Genomic DNA, 23763 nt, shown 5'->3' on the forward strand with positions numbered 1-23763 from the left:
CATAGAGAGACCGGAGCTGTGCGGGGAGGCTGCACTGACCGCTGGATCCATGCTGGATAAAGTATAATCGGGGGGATTGGCAGCGATCAGAGGGTGCTGGCTACTTATGCTAGCTAGCCTAGTGTTAGCTAAAGCTTGAGGGGACATTTAATCTTTTGGAATGTTTGTGGGGGACTCTAGCTGCAAAACCTCCTGAGCGGCGTAACGCTCAGGAGGTTTACAACATATCAAATTAATGGATTTCACAAGCAAAGGGTACAAATGCATAGACCTGCATCAACGCAGAATTATTTGGATCTCATGGACCATCCTATTAGGGCTGGTGCACACCAAGAGCGCATCTGAACGCATTTTAAAATGCTAGTGTTTTGAAAAGCAATTGTTTAATGTATTTCCATAGGATGGATCACACCAGTGATGTGATTTTTTTCCCCCGCAAACACAGGTCCTGCAGCATTTCTGAGGCGATGCAGCCTCAATGTTAAGTATAGGAAAGTGGAAAATTCCTCTTAGGCCCCATTCACATGCTAGCCTTTTGCTCTGGCAATTTTTGTCGATTTAACGCAAAAAAAAAATTGCCATTCACACTTGCCGATTTTTCGCGATAGCGATTAGCACTTCTATAGCACTAAACGCAATCGCCGGGAAATCGCCTGAAAATGGTGCAGGGTACAAATTTGCGTTTGGCGATTTGCGTTAATCGTCACCGATTAACGCAAATCGCCCAAGTGAGAATGGGCCCATAGGGTATTATAGCACTAGCGCTTAAAGCGCTAGCACGTTTTGCCAAAATCTTCACATTTCCAGCTCAAACTGTACAAAAAAAACATTTTTAAATTGCTACACCAAAATGCTTAAAAAATTGCTAGGCATAACTAAAAAAAAATCGCTAGCCACATACCTAAAATCGCTTTAAAAAAAATAACTTCAGCACTTAGCGTTTGTGATTACGCTAGTGCTTTTAGTTGTGTACCAACCCTTAGTGACAACTACACATCAGGCTTTATTCTTACATCAGAGATGTATTTCTAACTTTAAAAAAAAAATACCGTGACTGCTTTATTGTAGCAGAACAAGTAACTATTTTTTGATTGACTATTATCTGAGAACTAGAACATTTTATCATTTTCTCTTAACTACAGTTTAAATTTATTAGGAGTCGGTGCATTTTTTTTCCTGACGCTAAGTACCGAAAAATTGGTCCGAATCCACAGCCCTGTACATAAATGCAGATTGCCCACATACTACAACTAAAAGGCTGAGGGGCATATTCATATACTAATGAATCAGAGCAGCATTATTGCCTAGGGAAGCTATAGATATCATACTAGTCTTAAAATCACTATTGTTAATCCTCTATCTTTAACAGCAGCCACATATGTAGCATTTTTATATTTTCTATTAAATCATTTTATTAATAGAAACACTGAAATCAGTTTCCACACAGTCGTTTACTATTTCACTAATCAATCATTAAGATACCTGAGGTGACATGATGAGATAGACATGGGTATGAAGAGTGCCTAGCACACAAACAACCATGCTGAGTTACTTTTTTTCTTTCTCTGCCTGAAAAATTTAATATCAGATACAGTGGAGGAAATAATTATTTGACCCCTCACTGATTTTGTAAGTTTGTCCAATGACAAAGAAATGAAAAGTCTCAGAACAGTATCATTTCAATGGTAGGTTTATTTTAACAGTGGCAGATAGCACATCAAAAGGAAAAACGAAAAAATAACCTTAAATAAAAGATAGCAACTGATTTGCATTTCATTGAGTGAAATAAGTTTTTGAACCCTCTAATAATAAAAGACTTAAGGGTTTTTCCACTAAGTATTGTTTGCAAGCACAGAGGTCAAACGTTTCTTGTAATTGATGACCAAGTTTGCACACATTTTAGGAGGAATGTTGGTCCACTCCTCTTTGCAGATCATCTCTAAATCCCTAAGGTTTCGTGGCTGTCTCTGTGCAACTCTGAGCTTGAGCTCCCTCCATAAGTTTTTTATTGGATTAAGGTCCGGAGACTGACTAGGCCACTCCATGACCTTAATGTGCTTCTTCTTGAGCCACTCCTTTGTTGCCTTTGCTGTATGTTTTGGGTCATTGTCGTGCTGGAACACCCATCCACGACCCATTTTCAGTTTCCTGGCAGAGGGAAGGAGGTTGTCGTTCAGGATTTCACGATACATGGCTCCGTCCATTTTCCCGTTAATGCGATTAAGTTGTCCTGTGCCCTTAGCAGAAAAACACCCCCAAAGCAAAATGTTTCCACCCCCATGCTTGACGGTGTTTTGGGGGTCATAGGCAGCATTTTTCTTCCTCCAAACACAGCGAGTTGAGTTAATGCCAAAGAGCTCTATTTTGGTCTCATCAGACCACAGCACCTTCTCCCAGTCACTCACAGAATCATTCAGGTTTTCATTGGCAAACTTCAGACGGGCCTGCACATGTGCCTTCTTGAGCAGGGGGACCTTGCGAGCCCTGCAGGATTTTAATCCATTGCGGTGTAATGTGTTTCCAATGGTTTTCTTGGTGACTGTGGTCCCTGCTAATTTGAGGTCATTCACTAACTCCTCCCGTGTAGTTCTAGGATGCTTTTTCACCTTTCTCAGAACCATTGACACCCCACGAGGTGAGATCTTGCGTGGAGCCCCAGAGCGAGGTCGATTGGTCATTTTGTGCTCCTTCCATTTTCGAACAATCGCACCAACAGTTGTCACCTTCTCTCCCAGCTTCTTGCTAATGGTTTTGTAGCCCATTCCAGCCTTGTGCAGGTCTACAATTGTGTCTCTGACATCCTTGGACAGCTCTTTGGTCTTTCCCATGTTGGAGAATTTGGAGTCTGCTTGATTGATTGATTCTGTGGACAGGGGTCTTTTATACAGGTGACTAGTTAAGACAGGTGTCCTTAATGAGGGTGACTAATTGAGTAGAAGTGTCTAACCACTCTGTGGGAGCCAGAACTCTTAATGGTTGATAGGGGTTCAAAAACGTATTTCACTCAATGAAATGCAAATCAGTTGCTATCTTTTATTTAAGGTTATTTTTTCGATTTTCCTTTTGATGTGCTATCTGCCACTGTTAAAATAAACCTACCATTGAAATGATACTGTTCTGAGACTTTTCATTTCTTTGTCATTGGACAAACTAACAAAATCAGTGAGGGGTCAAATAATTATTTCCTCCACTGTATGTAAGTGGTTGACTCAGACAGGAAGTGACTGCAGTGTGACCCTCACTGATAAGAAAATACTAAAACACTTTCCTGGCAGAAAATGGCTTCTGAGAGCAGGAAAGAGATAAAAAGTTTCAATACTTCATACATTTTAGCTCTGGTATACTTCAATGAATGTGTCATTAAGCAAAAATAATAAATTAGTTAAAGGAGTTATCAGCTAAATTAATGAAAATGAGGTTTACTTACCTGGGGCTCTCTCCAACCACTTGCAGCCGACTGTCCCACGTCAACCGCTCCCTGCCGTTGCCCCGGCTCGGCATTCAGTCTGACCACGTGGCCGTGATTGACAGCGGCGCTTCACGCAGCCGCAGTAAGGGCGACCCTGCGGTCGGCCTGAATACCGAGCCCGGAGACCAGCGGTGAGCGGAGCGGCCGGTGTGGGTTCATTAATTTGGCCGAGAACTCCTTTAAAACTTAAAGTAGATTTAAACCTAAAACAAAACTGGAATATCTTAAAAAGTCATTTTTAGGAGATGGAAGTTAGATACAATTGTTTATTTCATTAGTTTATTTTCACCTCAGGTGTCCTTTAAATATTCTGTTAAAATTGCTTAATTGAATAAAAACACCCATTATCCATAAAGTACTTGAAAACTGATATTTATTACTTTAAATAAATATACTGAATGTTAAAATGTATTTATTTATTGAAGCATGTGTACCACAGTTTGGGCCAGTGTGCACCAATCCGCACTAGCATAATCACAAACGATCAGCGCTTTTTGAAGTGATTTTTTTTCAAGGCGATTCTAGGCATGTGCCTAGCGATTTTCTATTTATACCTACCGATTTTTGGAGCATTTTTATGTAACTTTTTTTTTTAACACAAAAACGCTTGGAAAATTGCTCTGATCTAGCGCTTTTCAGAACGATTTTCCATATTTTCTATACTTAACATTGAGGCTGAATCACCTCAGAAATCAGCAGAAATGATGAATTCTCCGCATTTGGGGGAAAAAAAAAAAAAAAAAAAAAATCTGCTCTGGTGTGATCCATCCCATTCAAGTACATTAGCCAAGCCCTTTTGAAAGCGCTAGTGTTTTTAAAAGAGCTCTTGGTGTGCACCAGCCCTGGGTCACCTTATGGCTGGGACCCACTTGCAGTGTTTTGGCCAGCATTTTTCAAAGCGTTTGCGCTCTATCATTCACTTGAACACTGCAAGTGGGTCCCAGGCCTTGTGCTGTGTCTACACTAAGGCCCTTTAGGGCTCGTTCAGGCAGGGAACACACTTGTTTTTCAGTTTTCTGCACACTAAGTGTGTTTCTATGCAAGAAAACATGTTTTTTTTTCACAGCAGCTATTGTAATTGATACAAAAAACTGACAAAATGTACAGAATCATGATGCAGAATGTCCGTTTTTTTTCTGCAAGCGAAAAACACATTGAGTGTGAACTAGCCCATTGATTAACATGAGTTCTCCGTTTTTCTGTGCAGAAAACGCATACAAAAACTGTTAAGTATGTTCTCTGCCTCACACTATAAGAGCTTTCTAAGCGCTTTGTTATTTTAAAAGCTCTTGCTAATGTTATCCTATGTGTGCGAGTTTACGCTGGAGCAATGTGATTTTGTAAAAATCCTGCATAGCATTAGCAAGAGCTTTTAAAATCTCTAGCATTTAAAGCGGGAGTGTCACCATAAAAATCAAATTTCACCAGCAACTAGTCAGAGTGTATTAAGTGATAAAGATGCTAATCCTGCATTCAAAACATTTTCTGCTGTTATGATTTGGAGTTATCACATACTTAAGGAGCACTGGCCCTTTAGTAGTCAGTGCCAAACAGTTGCATGCTGGGGTTTCTTTTTATCTATAATATATTCCTCCTCTTCCCTTTATTTCACTGCCTAGCTGCTTATCTGAAGCATGATCCCCTGCTCACTTGTGTTTACAAGCAAGGCTGAGGTGACTCAGCGATTGGAGGAGAAAAGAAAAAAAGTAAAGGGTTGAAATGACATCAGGATTTTGCCTAGACTGTGGGCAAAAGACATGGCCCCCACCAGGAACAGAATTATCTTCATTTACTATATAAAATTCACTGAAATCAAAACGTGGCCAGTACAATACATATGTAAGTAGATTAAGTATTTATCTACTTACAGTATATATGTGTTTTTTTTCCCTGGCATAGTATGGCTAATATTACTTCTTTAAAAAGCACTTGCAGTGTGGATGGGCCCTTGTTCTCCAGTGATTAGTGGGTGATTTCCACTAGTTGCCGAAGCAGTAGCGCAATATTAACCTATGGCAGTGATCTCACTGTGGCGATTGCTGCTGATCACATGTGTTTTGCTATTAGCGGCAATCGTAAAACTTGTTCCCTGCAGAATTGTGCCGTGATTATGGAGCAATAACGATACAGTGCTTATAAAACGCTGATCGCAATCGCTCTGAATTTTGAGAGTGTACAGTGATTTTACTGTGCTAATTGCCTGCGCACAGTTTTGCAACTCACAAGTGTGAATGGGCCCTTACACACTATGTATAATCCGTTGCATGTTACTGTGGGCAAACCACACCATCAGGGTGCGGTGTGATTCAAGATTAATGGCACTGCAAGTATGCCTCCCTGACAGAGTAAACATGCACATCATCCTGTTATAACCGTGCATAACATTATAATTGTGTGGTGTAATGGCTAGAGTGTAAAAGGGCCTTAACTGATCTGCAAAAGTTTGAGTTGATGCAAGGTTATGCACATTTTCTATTCACCTTGAAAGTAGATCTATAAAATACTGCTAAATTAGATACATTTGCATGATCATACATCAACTCAAAATGATTTGCATCTCATTGGCCATACTTACAGTACAGATGAGTAGGATGGCTCTGGCTTCTGTTCCTTTTGTCCTCTTGGGTTCTCACTGAGGAAGGAAGTAACCAGGGCAGGATCTGCCAGCAGTATGTGACTTCTCTGCAACTGGGTGGTACACAGAAACTATGTTTGCTGTCAGGGGTGAGGGAGGGGTACATTGCTGGACACACTTGCTATTGGGGGTTTGGATGGGACACTTTGCTAAGAGATGAATATGAGGTATGGCCTTGTGGCCTCTGAACTCCATTATCAGCTCAGCATGGAGCAGCCAAGAGGGAGCAGTATATCAGGCTGGTATAGAGTTACATAACCTTACTTAGCCTTTCCACTGGCTACAATTGTACCTTGAAGTATGATGGCACCAAAAATGGTGCAGATCGACGATGAAAATTAGCACCACAATTAACATGTAAATTACAATGTGCTCAGCTAGTGGAAAAAGCTTAGCTCCACTCTCCCTTAGCCTGGAGCTTGATGTCACCCCCTCTGATGGTAAAACTTGGTGGGGTCCATACCTACCGCACCCCCTAGTGACGCCACTGATCTCACACCATCTTGCATCATTAATATGCCACTGTGTGCATTTGGAACATTAATATTTACCTATTCTAACTAAATCCACTAGCTGACATACTGTGATATAGTGTTGTGAACTTTATAAATAGGCACCTTCATATTTTAGTTTCATAGACTCAAGACTTTCTTTCCTCTCCATTGCGGTACCGATCCCATTCAGTGATAGTGAATGGAATAGCTCTGCATTGGGAACCACCATACATGCAGCAGTAATAATAGCAACAAACTGCTGTGTAGTGCAGAATTGGGTACATCAATCTTTGCAATTGTGATGTCCTTGTGCTAAAATGCACACAGTAGCGTGTATAGTAGAAACACACCCTTAACCTTCATAGATTTACTTGACTGAGTTTGGGATGGATACCTATAAAGCATAACACACACTATACAATCTCGGTTGTACAGATTTACCAAATCTATATAATATAAGGGCCAACAGATTGAAAATACCTTGAATGATTGATTGGATAAGCTCTTATACTACATGAAAGTGGTAAGATTGAACAACCAAGATTGTATGGTGTGTGTTGAGCTTAAGACATGAAGCTGATGATGAGTCCATACAACTTAAAGTGGATCCGAGATGAACTTTTACTCATTGCATAATTGTGTTCCTTTCCTATTGTTTATAGGGCATTCCTCAAGCCAAATACTTTTATTTTAATGCTCTAATTCCCTATAAACTAAATAAACCACACCCTCAGGTTTTCAGAGAGCTTTGGCAGTAGCAAGGGCTCTTGAGAGCTCAGTCTGGGCAGGAGGAGGAGGTGTTACTAGCCATTGATTTCAGAGGCAGAAGAGAGGAGGGGGGATTGGTTTTTTTTTCACAGGCTGAGTGCTCAAGATACAGATAAGCCTGCCTCTGTGTAATGTTTACAAACAACATGGCTGCTGTCATTGTATCACAGGAAGAAATAATCACTCTATTAAAGCTGTTTGCAGCTGGATTTGCTGTGTAAACTATCTAAACTTTACATAAGATATATAGACAAGTTACTTGTTATAGTTTAGTTTTTCATCTCGGATCCGCTTTAAGGCCCATTTCCACTACACGCTGTGTGGTGCAATCATCGCACCCTATTTAAACTGCAGCTCCCATTACTCAATAAAACTGTTTCCAAATTTCCCAGCGTGATACGTAGTGGGGGAAACCATGAATAGCATGCTGCAGATTTCCGCAGCATGCAATTGAGTCCCTATTGCTGCCAACAGGAAGCTGCATGACGTTGCATCCGGTTATTTGTACGCTAACTGAAAGTACCTGTGGCAGGATGCGATGCGGCAATCGCGTCGCATCCCAAACGCTAGTGGAAACGGGCCCTTAGGCCCTTTTTACATGCAATCTGCTGTGCTGGGCATGCGTTTGCACACGTTGGGTTTTCTATTACATTTCAGGAAAAACCGTGCACTTACGCAAACGCATGGCCAACGCAGCGGATTAAGTGTAAAAGGGGCCTTCGTGTTTATTCAAAATTCAGGCAAATGCCTCCTCCTGGTAAGTTGTCATGGCTATATCATATCTGCGAAGCCTCGGCTGTGCAGCAGTGTCCTTACTTTATATCCTGGAGTAAGGAGTACAACTTTAATAACCGTACATTGCAAAAAAAAATTCTGGAGAAGTGAAAAAAGTTATGAATAGTATTTACAGTCTTACTTTTTGTTCTGGCTGACAATCCATGTAAATATTAAGATAGCCTTTTTGCAAAACATACACTGAGAAATAAAAACATTAAAAATAAACTTACTTAAGATTTTTTAAAAATGTTTAATGTGCTTTTTATCTTTTTGTAATATCACAGGTAACTGTCAGGCTCATAGTGTTTCATTTTTTTATATACTTTTTTTTCACTTTTTTTGCTATAAAAACTACAGTGTTAAAATTGTAGTGGGTCTGTCCCCTTATGTCCATGACCACAGGGGATGTCCTTTTAGCCTGATGCACTTAATAAATTATAATGTCTGTTTCTGTACATAATTACATTCAGTTCAATGATGAGAAGTGAAGTAGCAGCTCACTTTTAGGGCTGGTGAACATTCACACTTTGGACAAGTCCACTTGGCTCTGGGTGGCATAACCACCCCTATGAACTATATATATAAAAAGTCTGATGTGCTCAGATTTACGAGATCTGGAGGTTCACATTATTGCATGATTTAGGGCTCTGGTAAGGTGATAAAACAAGAGGATGGAGAAATAGAAACCAACAGTGGAGGGGGGAAGAGGAAGCTACATCCAGCGTCACAGTCAAGAGGTAATAGTTCATACTGTACTAGACAATTCTTGGCAATAAGACACCGCCTCCTCCTGTGACTTGGAACATTCCTGGGTGGTGGGAAGACACATCGCCTGAGAAGGAAGACAGCAGCAATCCAGCATCTTGAGGAATGGAAATATCCAGTCTCCTCCCTGGGCTCTTTCATTCCACAGCACCCAGTTGCCATGGGATAGTAAACCATCAGCTTTCCTAAATCTACATGTTATACGCTACATATATTGGATCGAGCTGGTCTGCAAGGAATCCATCTCTTAAGTGCATGCGCTGCTTCTCTCCCCGAGAGTTAATAGGAATCACACCTGGGTCCACTATAACCACAACTCCCACTATCAGGTAGTGTTCCTCTAAAACCACATTTGTTACCAGGGCCACCAGGTCAAGGGCTTCTTGCTCTGGTCCATCTAGCTCTAGTACAACCACCAGCAAGTTTGTCCATGTGAAGACAGCACTATGGAGACAAAAGCACACGGAAGAGTGTTTCAGTATCAAACACCTTAGAGATAAAACTTATGCAACATTTTAAAAGCTAGTATTACTATGTTTCACTCCATACACAAACCTATAGGATCTAATTTCAGCATATATAGTTGTTTAGTAGTAGTATTTGAAAGAAAGAAGACAATGCTTTAATCAGCTCTTTACATTTGTTCACAATGAAACGTGAGTGAAGGAGAGGCCTAAATTACAAAATGAGACAGCAGTTGGAATACAGTTGCTGCCATAATGTATCGGCTTAGCCCAATTTTTTTTTTTAGATATCCCCCATTATTACCATAGTGCCAAACAGGAAGCGAGGTTCCCTAGTGCTCACTTCCTGTGGCCGAAGAAAGGAACTGCGCCAAAGTGTATTGCTAAATTACACTTCCGCGCATGCGCAACCCTAACATTTGTTTTTTTTCAATTTACCGCCATAGACTTACATGACTTCCGGTCCACTGCACGTCCCTGAACGATTTGACGGTAAAGTAGGTACAGTATGTGCTCGTGTCAGGGAAGTGACGAAAACGTCACTTCTGTGATATTGCGTCAGTATAGAAGGCCCCATAGGCTTTCATTGGCGTAGCATTGCCCTGCAGTGAAACCAGGCCAACGCAATGCGCCAGTATGAAAGGGCCCTGAAATGGATGGATAATTTGCAGTCAGTAAAGTGTTTGGTTCATACTGAATTCACTACACAATTAATCCACCTCTCTCTATATGTTCCTAAACTGCTGCTGCCCTTTGCCAAAATGCTGCCAGTCTGTAATATGGTAGAGCAGATAGGATGTGCGCTAGCATTTTAGTATTGTGCAAGAGGAAAGGACGAATGTGAGGTCTGGTTTAGAGAGAATCTGAAGCGAGTATAAAACTCGCTTCTTCTCTTATATTCAGCAGGGGCATGTGTGCCCCTGCTAAACCGCCGCTATCGCGACGCACAACGGGGGTCCTTTACCCCCCAAATCCCCTCCGTCCTCACCGGGGATCTCTTCCGCATTGAGGCATGGCTAACGGCTATAGCCCTGCCTCATGCGCGTCTGTCAGCTCCGCCTCTCCCCCGCCCCTCTCAGTCTTCCTTCATTGAGAGGGGCGGGGGAGAGGCGGCGATGCGCCGCTGATAGACGCGCTGTGAGGCAGGGCTGCAGCCGTTAGCCCTGTCTCTAGGAGCAGCAAAATCTACGACCAATTTGGTCGTTGATTTTGCAGGGGGGGAATTGGGGGGTAAGGGACCCCCGTTGTGTGGCGGGATAGCGGTGGTTTAGCAGGGGCACACATGCCCCTGCTGAATATAAGAGAAGAAGCGAGTTTTGTACTCGCTTCAGTGTCTCTTTAAAAGGACAATTGAAGCGAGAGGGATATGGAGGCTGCCATATTTATTTCCTTCTAAGCAATGCCAGTTGCCTGGCTGTCCTGCAAACCCTCTGCCTCTAATGCTTTTAGCCATAGACACTGAACAAGCATGCAGCAGATCAGGAGTTGCCGATATTGTCAGATCTGGCAAGATTAGCTGCATGTTTGTTTCTGGTGCGATTCACTCACTACTGCAGCCATATAGATCAGCAGGACTGCCAGACAACTAGTAATGTTTACAAATAAATAAATATGGCAGCCTCCATATACCTCTCAGTTTAGTTATGCTTTAAAGAGAATCTGTACTCTAAAATTCTTACAATAAAAAGCATAATATTCTATTCATTATGTTCTTCTGGGCCCCTCTGTGCCGTTTCTGCCACTCCCTGCTGCGATCCTGGCTTGTAATTGCCAGTTGTAGGCAGTGTTTACAAACAAAAGACATGGCTGCTAACAAGCTTGTGATAGGCTGAGAGGAGCTCAGTCTGTGACTCACACAGAGCCTGCAGGGGGCATGGAGAGGGTGTGTATAGCTTCTATCCTATCACAAGCAAAGCAGCACATTCCTGCCTGAGCCTGACAAAGCCGTCAGAGGAAAGAAGATTAGATTATATAACAGAGATAATACATCCACTGTGCAACTAGGAAAGGCTGCAGTAAGACAGACCACATTAGAACAGGTATAGGAACTTATAGGATAGAAGAAATAAGGCTGAAAATGTTGTTCCAGAGTCTCTTTAAGTTAGTGATAGCATATGTGGTTGGAAAATTAATGTGTATAAATCAGATGATAAAATCAAACATTACGGGAATGTTTGTCATTTATAATTTATAATAATTTGCTTTACTCTGGGTAGCTATGTTGTGCGAGTAATTTGGAAGAGAAAGGGATAAAAGAGGTTAAACAGTGGCTGGTTTAGGATTTTGTTATCTAAAGGAGGTTTTTTGGGTAGGCACCAGGTGATGGACATTTGCTATAAGGCTAGGTTCACACTTGGTACGTTAATGTATCCGTGGCTTCGTTTCTCAGCCCGGATAAAAAAAACGGAGCCACGGATACTAATGTTGAAAATACCGTAGAAGCCGCCTTCACTCACAAAAAAAACAACAACAAAAAAAAAACAGATCCGTCTGCGTTCAGGGGGATCAGTTTTAAAAACCTGAACAGACGGTACAGATTTGCTGCATTTTCTAGGACCGTAATCGGTCCCACATACACGGAGAGGTAATGGAGGGCAGTGGAAAAACTGATCCCCCCCTACATAGGCATCTTTGGACAAAGAAACGGCCCGTGGGGGAGAGGCAGCCACCATGCTGGAGGGGTACAGTAGGCAGGATGGGGTGGCAGCGGTCAGCAGGGAGGGCGGATGTCCCCCCTCCGCTACCCCTACCGCACTCCTGCATCGTTTCTGCAAATAACTTATAAAAATGTATAGCAGCGAGGAGCTTACATTCTCCTACTTCCTCCACTCGCCACGCCACTGCCTGCAATGCTGCCCTCCTATGTATAGAAGGCGGCATTGCAGGCAGTGACGCGGTAAGCGAAGGAAATAGAAGGAGGTTAGCTCCTCGACTCGCAGCTGCCCGCTATACATTTTAATAAGTTTTGCGGAAATTAGCTGGAGGGGTAGCGGGGACGAGGGACTCAGGTGAGGGGGGCGTCCCCGCTGACCACTGCCACCCCCTTCCTGCCTGCTATGCCCCTCCAGCATGATGGCTGCCTCTCCCTCCACGGCTGGGTACATGTTTCCACTGAACAGAAACGTATGCTGCAAAAAATACATTTTTGGGAAAAGGGTGGGGGTGGGGGGGGGGGGGCTGTAGAAAAGAAGTTTAGAAAAACGGATCTGCAACATACCAGTGTTTACATAGCCTAAAGAAATGTTAGTGCAGAGTATAATCTTGTTATAGTAAATCCTGATACAGTAAACATTCGGGTATAGTAAACTACATGTCCAGGTCCCGGCAAGGCACCAAGTATATGGAAATATTGCCTGGTAAAACAGTAAACAGGGATATAATAGAACTTCCATTATTGTAAACCTATTTTTTGGCCCCTTCTGTATTCTGTATACGGCTATAGTGGAAAGTAGGCAGGCACTTGCCTCATGCATCAGTCCAAGACCCACGAGCTTAATGCTAGGTACACACCATACAATTTTGTGTTAGATAGATGGTTCGATAGATAATTTCCGACAGGTCTGATCTTATTTTCGATCGTTTTTCTGATCGATTCCTCATAGAAGTGAATGGAAATAGATAAGAAAAGATAACAGAATCAAATCGGAAATCAGACAGAAAATCGACCAAAAAAACGCATCGTGTATACCTAGCATTAGTCAGCAGGTAGGCTGGTAGCAAATTGTAGCCTGCTTGATATCTGCATGCTGCTCTGGGCCTGCATGGATTACCTCAAAAGCACCAGTGAGTAAGAACTATGCTTCCTGTGTAAACTGCTGCCTGATTACTGAGGGAACTGCCTGTCATCTGTGACTTGCTTGTGCATGGCTGCTATGCTACAGTATCATCCAGGCTAAACAGAAATGTGGACAGAGGAGCACACTATAATTACTGTACCTGCATTACCTGGTGAGAACTAGGATGTGCAAACTGTTGTGTGATTACTACATGCAAATCCCAGGATGCAAAGTGCTCAATATGCTGGGAATCCCAGCATATTGAGCACTTTGCATTCTGATCTAGCATAGACACTGTTTGTGCTCCCTTGCTGAATAAAGCATTGAAAAAGAAAAAATGACTCCCAATTATTGACTGAATATCAATTATTATTATGATATAATAATTGAGGACACAGTACTGACAATTGTATGACAATTTCTGATATAGTAAACTTCTGATGTACAGGTAGTCCCCGGGTTACGAACGCCCGACTTACGAACGACCCGCCAATATGAACGCCGCGACCATAGCTCCGCCCCGTCGCATGACATCACGCCCGCGGGGGACTACCTATTCTGCCCCATTTCAAAGGCAGAATATGGGCAGCGGAAGATAAATAGAGGCCTTCTCACCTGATCCTCGGCGGTAGAAGGTCCTCTCGTGGTGCCCGGAAGCTCCACAGCCCGTCCTCTCGGTCCCTCCACTACTCCCCGACGGCTTCTGGCTTCACATGCGGCGCATAATGACGCAATTAGGAAGCGCGCCACTAGGGGGCTCTTCCTGATTACGTCATTATGCGCCGCATGTGAAGCCAGAAGCCTGCGGCGGGGACAGAGCGACGTGACCGGCGGGAGCGGTGGATTTTAGCGGCGATTCGTCGGGAAGCGGCGGTTTACTGTACCAGCACCCTCTGGTCCTTAAGAGGGCAAAGGGTGCTGGTACTGAAGTGGTTAAGATGCAGATAAGCCTGCCTCTGTAATGTTTACAAACAACATGGCTGCTATCATTGTATCACAGGAAGAAAAAAATCATATTCTATTAGGGCTCGTTTCCACTATCGCGAATCTGCATGCGTCCAACGCATGCAGATCCGCACATGTAATACAAGTGGATGGGCCTGTTTCCACTGTAGCGTTGTTGAGGTGCGTTTTTTTCAGCGTGAAAAAAACGCACAAAAGAGCCAACGATTTCGCCTGCGTCGGGAATCCGTGCGAATCGCCGCTAATGTATTTAATAGTAAAAACGCATGCGTTTGTTACATGCGTTTTTACCCGCGATTTCGCGTGCGATTTCGCACCTTTTTCAATTTTATTTAGCCCTGGCAGTGTCATGGTTAATTTCGCATGGCACCCTGCCATGCGAAATCGCATGCGAAATCGCGGGTAAAAACGCATGCGGAAACGCATCCGCATGCGTTTTTACAAGCGTCGGAATGCGGCCGAAATCGCGTCGCAACAGTGGGAACGAGCCCTCAAAGCGGTTTGCAGCTAGATTTGCTGTGTAAACTATCTCAACTTTAGATAAGATATATAGACAAGTTACTTTTTATAGTTAGTTTTTCATCTCGGATCCGCTTTAAGTTTCACTTCATTTTTGCCTGTAGCCCTAGAACTAATAATCCTTTTGATATGCAAGTTTCATGGAATGCATCCCACTCCTTATACAATTTCATAAAAAGAAATTACTGTATTTTTTGGACTATAAGACATTTTCTCCCCCAAAAGTAGGGGGAAAAAAGTCACTCCGTCTTGTAGTCCGAATGCAGGGAGTTCCTGCCTTCTGAACACCTGCCAATACGAACCTCCAACTCGCCACAGTGTCAGGGACTCCCTGTACTGTGCCAATGCAGATGTGGACACAGGGGGACCAACGGAGGACACAAAGGGGCACACAGAGGACAGAGGCAGACACAGGGAGACACAAAAGATACAAGGGGCATGGCATGATGTACAAAGGGGGCATAATCAACAAGATGCCCCTTCACCATGGATGACCAGGTTTAGTATATTTTTCCCCCCTAGTTTTTGTCCTCTAAACCTAGGTTCATCTAATGGTGGGGAGCGTCTTACAGTCCGAAAAATACGGTACCTTATTTTTTCCTCTATTAATGCATTTTCTTTCTCAAAAAAGAAAACTAGATTTTGTTTCAATAAATTATATATAGACAAAACTCACCATTCAGCAATGTTTTTGTGCGATCGAATCACGGATGTTTCAATGTCAATGGGATGGTATCTCATACCCCGTAATTCCAACGTCTCATCAAGAGAACCAACCACATACAAGGCATCGTGTCTCTCTGCAGATGAAGCACAATCTTAGAGATAGTTTGCTTTTTATTTTCTACAGAAATGGAATATATTTCATGCATAACTACTAGCAATGGGCTCCACTTTTCCACATTTACCAAAAGGCAACTTACAAGGCTACCATATGGAAAGCCTCTGTACTTGGGCAATACTGAAACCAATTGTTTTTCTAATTGTAGAGAGTCCTGGGTTCGGTACCTGCGGAAGTACAATTTGGAAAGATTTTGTATGTTCTCACTGTGTGGGTTTCCTCCCACAGCCCAAGGATAGGAGGAGGAAATTTAACTTCCACTTAAAGTGGCCTTTGAAAAACAGTGAGACATTTGATTTAACGATGTGTATTAAAGCAATACGTTAAAAAAAAAAATGTCAGTACTCTCTGAACGTTTACACAAATATATTTAAATGTGCAGTCACCTATACTGATTACTGTCAAGGGGATGAAAAGAACGAATTCCAAAATTTTGCAGTTATCTCAATCCCAAGAGCTGGCGATAAATGAGTCAATGGGAACATCTGCTGCAGTGATAACTCAAAAGTGAGATTTGCAGAAGCGAGGCTACCTCTCTCCAGTGTAGGCACAGACAGCAATTACACCCTTGATACACCAACCCTCCCCCACTGTAAGAGGGAGAAGGAAAAGGTTCAGCAGTGGGCACAATACACTGCCGAAATACACAAGGCACTGCCTCCAGTCTGAGAGAGATAAAGAGCCAACTAGTGGTAAAGGTGATGGCAATTTCTTATATGTAAAACTATATTTAATTAGCCCCTCTCCCCCTTCTTTTTTTCCCTTTCAATCATTTGGCTAGATTTAGCACCAGACACAAGCCTGGAGGCACCAGTGTGCAGAGAGGCCGATGTCCCAGGTTCACGAACCTACGCTCATCTTCCTGGAGCCACACGGGTGTCTCAGTCCCTGGAGCACAGAAAGCTGGATGGGCAGGCTGAATGGGATTGGCCATCCAGCCCTCTATGCTGCCTTGGTGGTGACCAGCCCGGCTCTGTGCTTTTAGCTTAAAAAGCTTCATGGGTTGGCTGGATAGTACTGTCTAACTCTCTGTGCTCCAGGGGTGGTGACTTCAGTGTGGCTCTAGAATGGTGAGCGCCTGCACACCGGCCAAGGGAAGAGAAGTGATGGGCTGGCAGGCCATAGAATAAGGGAGGGCTTCCAGCACACTTACGGTGCGGTTCGAAGAGGGATCCACATTCATGTTAGGATTTGCGGGTTTGGCCAAGTGCAGAGATTAGGGTACCAGAATGTCTGTGCCTATAGGCTCTTGAAATGTAAATCCAACCCTGCTTTGAATAATGACTAATATCTATGGTTAACCTTCTGTCTCTAATAATATGGCCTAATTTTCTAGCTTTCTTACCTCCACTGGCATCAGTGAGCTCTGTTCTTCGAAGAAATCCAAGATATCCCGTCCGCGCCCAAATTGTCTGAGTGTCTCCAAAGCTGAGCCGTGCATTGAAGTGATCAGCGTGCAAAGCCTCCTCACCATACACAGTGTAATAGCCATTGGCATTGTGAGGGCTGCTCACCCAAATCTGTTGGGTGAGATACAGGCAATTACCTTTTTTATCTTATTTACATGGTAAATTTTGAGATTTAACAGAACCACCATATTCACATACCTCCCCCAAATGAGAGTCTCCAAGGGGTCCTTTGGTCTCAGTGTGTGCAATAATTACTTTCACCCCAGGAAGAATCTGCAACAGAATTAAAAAACAAAACTTGAGTGATAGAATAGCAAGCACAGCACCATTCAGGTGTAGTTCCGTTATCTGTAATTTCCAACACATCTGTGACAAGGGCTGCACTGACACCTGCATTCTTCAGGCCTTTTCTCTTGTTCCGGCTTTGCTTTCCTCTGCAGGCTGCTGCATGGCTGCCCACCCCCACCGGCATTATAGCATATATACCTATACACACTGCACATATAGAAGAGCTACAGCTTCAGCACTAGAACATTGGAAAGAATGGTGGGGAAATTTGCAATAGAAATCAAGTTCCTTCCCAAGTCAAATGCAACTAACATTAAATCATAATATATTTAGTTTTGTATAAACCAGCATTAAAATCGGGCCTAAAATACTGAAACAAAAAAAATAAATGTAAGATGTCCATGGAGAGCAAGGGATTTGCATATATTAATACTGTCCAAAGGGAATCGGCGCTAGTTCTGAATTCACCAAAGCTGTTATGTGTTGATAAAAAAAATCTAAACTAATTAAACTACATCTGTAAATTCCCACAATCTTTCTCTAAAGTGAACCTGAGGTGAAAATAAACGGAGATAAATAATGGTATCTATTCCTCCTACTAATAATATGAGTATATATATATATATATGAATACATTTTTATTTTCTCTGGTCAGTGACAGTCTTTCCATGTCCCAGAGCTAAAACATATGAACCATCAACTTTTTAAAAAAAAAAAAATCTTTCTCCTACACTCAGCAGCTGTTCTCTCCCAGGCAAGAGTTTTGTGGCTGTAATTCCTTATCAATGAGGGTTGCGCTATAGTTCTAACTGGGTCAGGTCTGGACTGGAGAGAAATTGTCACTTGCATACCTGAATGTTAAACTCTTTCAGGCAGAAAAATAAAAGCACAGCCTAGTTATCAATATGCTTGGCACTGTACATACATAAGTCTATCACATCATGTCACCTCAGGTACAGTTTAATATGCAGCTCACAATATCCACCTCAAGAAATATTCAACATTCAAAATAAAAATTCTCACCTTTCCAGACTCCATCAGTGGCAGACTGTGCGGGGAGCCTCTCTCCACCAAGCGCACTCTGAACAGACCAGAGAATGAATGATTAGACTACAATAGTAAGGTGGGTCACATACATGAGTCACACAGACAGAAGCATTACCTGTCATGGCGTAGAGCTCGCATGTCTACATAGACAGTGGTGGGGTCAGGACCGGCAGTACCCTGTAAAATAGGAGAAACAATCAAATCCTCTTTGAATATTAATAAAATAATACATTATTAGGAGCAGGAGCTGCCATGCAGGTGAGAAGCTATTAACACTCTAAAAAGCACATGGCATGTAATTTTGGACAACATGAAGCCTTTGTTTACTACCTATACCAACCCATTGTGTCCTGCACACAGGTGGTGTAATTATTGCTGTAGCCTGTCCTGTTTTTCAAATGCCAATCTCATGCCTAGTCCTAACTTGTATGTGCTGAAAATACATATACTGAGTGTAAAGCCTGGTACACACATCCAATTTTGGTTGGCCAATCACTGACCAATTTTACCACCTCAATGTAGCATGAGAGTTTAGCTACACAATCTGTTAATTGTACTCAAAATCTGTTCGCCAAAATACTACATGGAAGTGGTAAAATTGGCCAATCAAAATTGAAGGTGTGTACCAGGTTTGAAGCTGCGTGACATGAATAAACTCAAAATACAGAACCCCCAACATACCTCAGTAAGAAATTTCTCTACTAATTCTCTGATCAACTTTAGTCTGGTTTCCAAACTAATCATTCAAGTGAAACTGCTCTTGGTAAAGTAAACAAAGATTTGACTGCTGATTCTAAAGGCTTCCATGCTCATTCGCCATGCTCTTCAGGCTTCAATGCAGCCAAACATTCTTTATTACTCCAAACTCTCTCCTCTCTTTGTATATGGGGCCTTGACTTGGCTTTCCTCTTATCTCAGTATATTACTGTAATACCATCCTCCTTCCCTCACACCCTTTCTGTGGTAGTACCACAGGGCCTAGTCCTTGGACCTCTTCTCTTATGCAAATATAACTAGGGCTCTGACCAGTTTATTAATGCATTTGGTATACAGTATTGCCTTTGTGTTAATTACACTTAATGTGTCTGCTCCTACTTTAAAAATGAATACTTATAATAACTGTCTCACTACTGGTTACTCACAAATGACCTTGTCCTAATCTGTGTACTGGAGCACAAGCCACAGCATTAGTTTGATGAAGTTAGGTGGAATGTTCCTAGACCTTCTCAGTCTGGAAGTTCTAAGGTGCGCATGAAACCACCAAAGCACACTGGAGCATCATTTTTGCAACTGGAGCATACAAATAAGTTTGCAAGGCTGTGTGTTATGCAGCCTTGTACTTCATTTATTTTTCAAGCACATTACAAAAACGCTTTAAAGGTCAAAACCACCCAAGACTCGTATTTCAGCTTCAAATTGTTGCTGGCAATTTAAACTATGTGTTGCATTCAGCCAATTTACAGGAAAGATACGTATGGCAGACTTCACGTGCTACGCAACTGCCATTGCTATTAATGAAGTAGACTATAAATGGGTGTGTCCACTGGGAAAAAGAGAAACCTCCATTATGGTCTGATGATTTGGGGGAGGGAAGGGGAGGCGGGTTGAGATCAAAAGATGCAACAGAGATACATTTCCTTTGATTCTATAATAGATAAAACGTTAATTGTCCTTGTAAAGATATAGGCTCTGCCATGGCTTTTTTTTTTGAGGTTGCTAGCTCCCTGGATATAATGTTTGACCTTTGGCTGTCCTATGTAAGGAATTGACGAGGTCAATTTATCAGGACATGTTCTACGGAACAAACTGGAAAGAAAGTAGAATAGTTGCCCAGAACAACCAATAGGGTTGCTTTGCACTCACTCAGCCTCACTGATCTGAGATAAACATGCATGTAGTCAGTAAAATCGAATCTCACTTACTTAAGATCACAGAAACTGGCCATACGCCACTGATCCTTGACTGCACAAACTTAACACTGCAGATTTATTGCAGGATTTGTATTAGTGGTAACAAAAATGTTTTTCTTTAAAGGTTATTATGCTGTTGCATATCATTTAGAACAGAAAGGAAGATCTAAGTTCAGGTCTGCTTTAAGCGCTCTTTTCCACTAGTAAAAGCAATCATAGCTGCGTTGTGATCGTGTTTCCTATTTCCCCTACCGCGATTGCGATTGAGCTATTATATATACACAGTAGACTCAATTGCACCCAAAACACAGCAGTATGACGGGCTCTGGACAAAACCACAATGCAAATTTGATCGCACAAATAGAAATGGTGCTTGCCGTTTTCATGAAGGTCACTACCCTGTGTTTTGCTACCAGTTAGCAATCGGAATCAGATCGTAAAATGCAGCGCGTAAAATGGAAAAGGGCCCTAAAGTGTATGTCCACCTTTGGATAAAAATCTGCCACCAAATGCCTTTACGACGATAGTAAATATGTTACCTTGATAACAAATGTATGTGTGGCCTACAATGTCTATAATGGCTGCATTTTTTTATTTATTTTTTTACCAATGAAATTTTCACAAAACAGAGATATACTTTGAAAGCTCACCATTATGGCCAGGAAACTAGCACCACCATAAAAACAGCAATGACAGCCTGTGTATTTTCATCCCATAAGTGAATGTTTCCGAGAAGCACCGCCTATTTATGGCTAGAGATGGTCAGTAGGAGGCTAATCATTGAGGGGTTGATGTAAATTGTGTTAGATTTATACAAATGTTTGCAGCCTGGACCAATCAAAATCATCAGCTACTTCATTTGAGTGGTCTAATTCCAAACTGCATAAAACAAACAACTTGCTTCAACTCAAAATTATCATCATCATCATCTCACTGGCCATCTCTATTTATGACTAAAATATCAGTAATGGGTGGAGCTGATCTTAAGCGACTTCAGATCTATGTTCCTGTGCGGACAAACATGTCTGTGGCACTGCCCAGCGGAGCCCAGAGCAAAGCACGCTGCACATAGCATGTCAGCACACATACATGCAGACACCATACCTGGTCAGCAAGCTTGCCCAGTCTGTTGGGCTGAAAGAGGAACCACAAAGAAAAGTGAGAGAGGGAATGGTATGATAGTGATAGCCAGGAGTAAACAGACGTTGAGGAACTATTCTGAGATCAGAAGTCAACAAGACCACCTCCAAATGAGCATGAAGATGTGTATGATTGATAATGATCACCTTCACAAAAGACACATATACCCGGGATAACACCCTCACCTGTAAGCAGATGGCCACATTGACTCGACAGCCAAACGTGGTGCTCACAGCTCTAGTAGACAGTCCCAGGTCCTTGAACAACTTGGAAAACGACTGTGTAAGTGCGATACGTGGCCGTTCCTCCGCTACCACCATGCATGTGCGCACGCAGGACAGATTCACACCTCGTGACTGGGTGAGGAAAGGAACGGGTCAGGGGGACATTTTAGGATTTGCAAAATAATGGCGTACAAGGCAAGAAAATGGAAAAACAATACATAAAAAAGGGTAAGTCTAAGGACAGCACGAAAGGAAAAGCGTAATGGAGAAGGCAGACAAGGGGGGGGGGGATAGTCATATAAATGCACTGCAAGGTAATAACAATGAGATCCTTACCTTCAGGGTGCCAGTCTGTGTGCCCAGGCCTCTAGTACACATCTCCATAACTGAATAGGAGCAGAAAGTGACACGTACTTTGTATTGGCTGACAGCACTAAGCCATAGAGATGCATTGCTCTCCAGCTCTAAAGGGGGCACAAGGATGGACTGATGACCAGAATAAACGCTGCACAAACAACAAAAAGACACACTGTTACAGAAGCAGCCAACTGGCACACATATATGGACATGCTATTTAAATAAATAAGCAATTACCAGTATAACCCCCCCCCCCCCCCCCCCAAAAAAAAGAAAATAATTCTAAAATAAAAAATAAAATAAAATGCACACTCCTCCAGCTGAACTCTGGTTCTCCAACTACTGTATCTAGCACCACAGAAAGTCATTTCTCCATTCAATGTAAAAGCATCAATAAGACGTTCTTTATCCATACATTACAGTACAGCAATTGTAGCATATTTCAGAGCAACTCTGGGAAAAGACTTCATTGGTGGAGTAACGGTCTAAAAATATTGAAGGGGGGCGCGCTGTGAACTGACTTAGCCCTGCCATCAATTATTAGCATTGTACACACAACATATATGCCGTTAGACATAAATGTTATATCACTGGTGGTCAGACAATCACTGGTAAAATAGCCCAAAGATGTGAGAACATATGAACAATGGTTGTTCGGTACATCAGAGTCAGAGTCCATGTGTACAAATATTGGATCACAAACATGCATGCACGGTTTCTTTGCATGCACTGCGAATGAGCTACTACATATCCCATGTGTTGAGTGTGTCACTTCCATGATAAATGGCGCATACATGCTAGTTTCTCTTCTCTACAGTGCGGCAGACAACGGTGCCATTGCAGTATGTATGGAATCACTACAAGTCAAAATGTTCACAGATGGCGGTTTTGCAATTGGGATCATTCATATACAACTTTAAAACAGCATGAACACTTAGCATAAGATTTTCCAGGTCTAGAAAACACACAAGAAACTAATTCAGCAAACCTGTTATGAGTTTATTAAAAATTGTAATTATGTTGACTTTCTCCATCCGGGGAGACACCCCCATAGTATAGGACTCCTATCATAGCTATATGGGTCCATTATAAGGACTCTCAACTTACCAGATATAGGCACACTGCACCCCAGTGGTCAATGCCACTTAAAGTGAACCTCCGAACTAACAATCTACTCAGCAGCACTGAAAAGGCTTGGTGTTTCTTTAACAGTTTCACAGCATCAGAACTTTGTTTTTCTTACTAAAGCATCATTTTTAGCTGCATATTTAGCTAAACTCCACCCATCAAAGAAAACTGCCCGGGCTTTTTTTCCCTGATGCTGTGCAAATCATGATGGGATTTCCTATGTTGTTATTCATGTTGCCTAGCAACTGGGAGGGGTGATCAGCACACAGGACAATTGGAACTGTGTCTCATGCTCCATCACCTCCTTTCAACCAAAAAGATGGCTGCCCTCATGAAATCAAACATTTGCCTGTTCTTTTAAAAGAGGGTGGGTAAGAGATTACATTACCTATCTATTTTAATTAACATAACTAATGTAACTTAATGACAGTATGTTTGTATAGGCTGAAGTTCCTCTTTAAAAGAGGAAATTTAACCAATGATTGAACTTCATTCCAATCTATAGCCAATACCCCCTTTCCCACAAAGTCCCTAGTTTGTTTTCTACTGTCTTACAGAATGTAAATATTTTTTTTTAAATAAATGGTTAATACTGTAATTAACCACTGTCCTACTAATTTTCACCTGTCAGTGCTCCTTCCATTCATTCGCCAATAACTTTATAGCTATTTATCACAATGAAATCATCTACAGTATATCTTGTTTTATTGCCACCAATTAGGCTTTATTTGGGTGGTACATTTTGCTAAGAATTATTTTATTCTAAATGCATTTTAACGAGAATAATAA

At 42.1% G+C, this 23763-nt stretch overlaps 2 protein-coding genes across 6 annotated transcripts in view; one reads left to right on the forward strand and one right to left on the reverse strand.

Annotated features, from left to right (window-relative positions):
• PRMT2 (protein arginine methyltransferase 2) overlaps window positions 1-23763 on the forward strand; it is a 486423-nt gene that overhangs the window by 53820 nt on the left and 408840 nt on the right. The gene's annotated exons all lie outside the window — the stretch shown is intronic.
• DIP2A (disco interacting protein 2 homolog A) overlaps window positions 8374-23763 on the reverse strand; it is a 160416-nt gene continuing 145026 nt past the window's right edge. For 3 of the 5 annotated variants that reach the window (XM_068245309.1, XM_068245307.1, XM_068245311.1), the window contains 9 exons: window positions 21826-21994; window positions 21451-21621; window positions 21230-21259; window positions 18331-18392; window positions 18192-18249; window positions 17079-17153; window positions 16817-16991; window positions 15307-15430; window positions 8374-9352 (listed from right to left, as the gene is read on the reverse strand). In XM_068245309.1, the coding sequence (XP_068101410.1) occupies window positions 9100-9352; window positions 15307-15430; window positions 16817-16991; window positions 17079-17153; window positions 18192-18249; window positions 18331-18392; window positions 21230-21259; window positions 21451-21621; window positions 21826-21994 (1117 nt within the window). In that variant the 3' untranslated portion in view covers window positions 8374-9099. The remainder of the gene's footprint in view (window positions 9353-15306; window positions 15431-16816; window positions 16992-17078; window positions 17154-18191; window positions 18250-18330; window positions 18393-21229; window positions 21260-21450; window positions 21622-21825; window positions 21995-23763) is intronic. The other 2 variants (XM_068245308.1, XM_068245310.1) reach the window with 2 other exon arrangements.

This window comes from Hyperolius riggenbachi, chromosome 7 (genome assembly GCF_040937935.1).
Source record: "Hyperolius riggenbachi isolate aHypRig1 chromosome 7, aHypRig1.pri, whole genome shotgun sequence".
NCBI classification, from domain to species: domain Eukaryota; kingdom Metazoa; phylum Chordata; class Amphibia; order Anura; family Hyperoliidae; genus Hyperolius; species Hyperolius riggenbachi.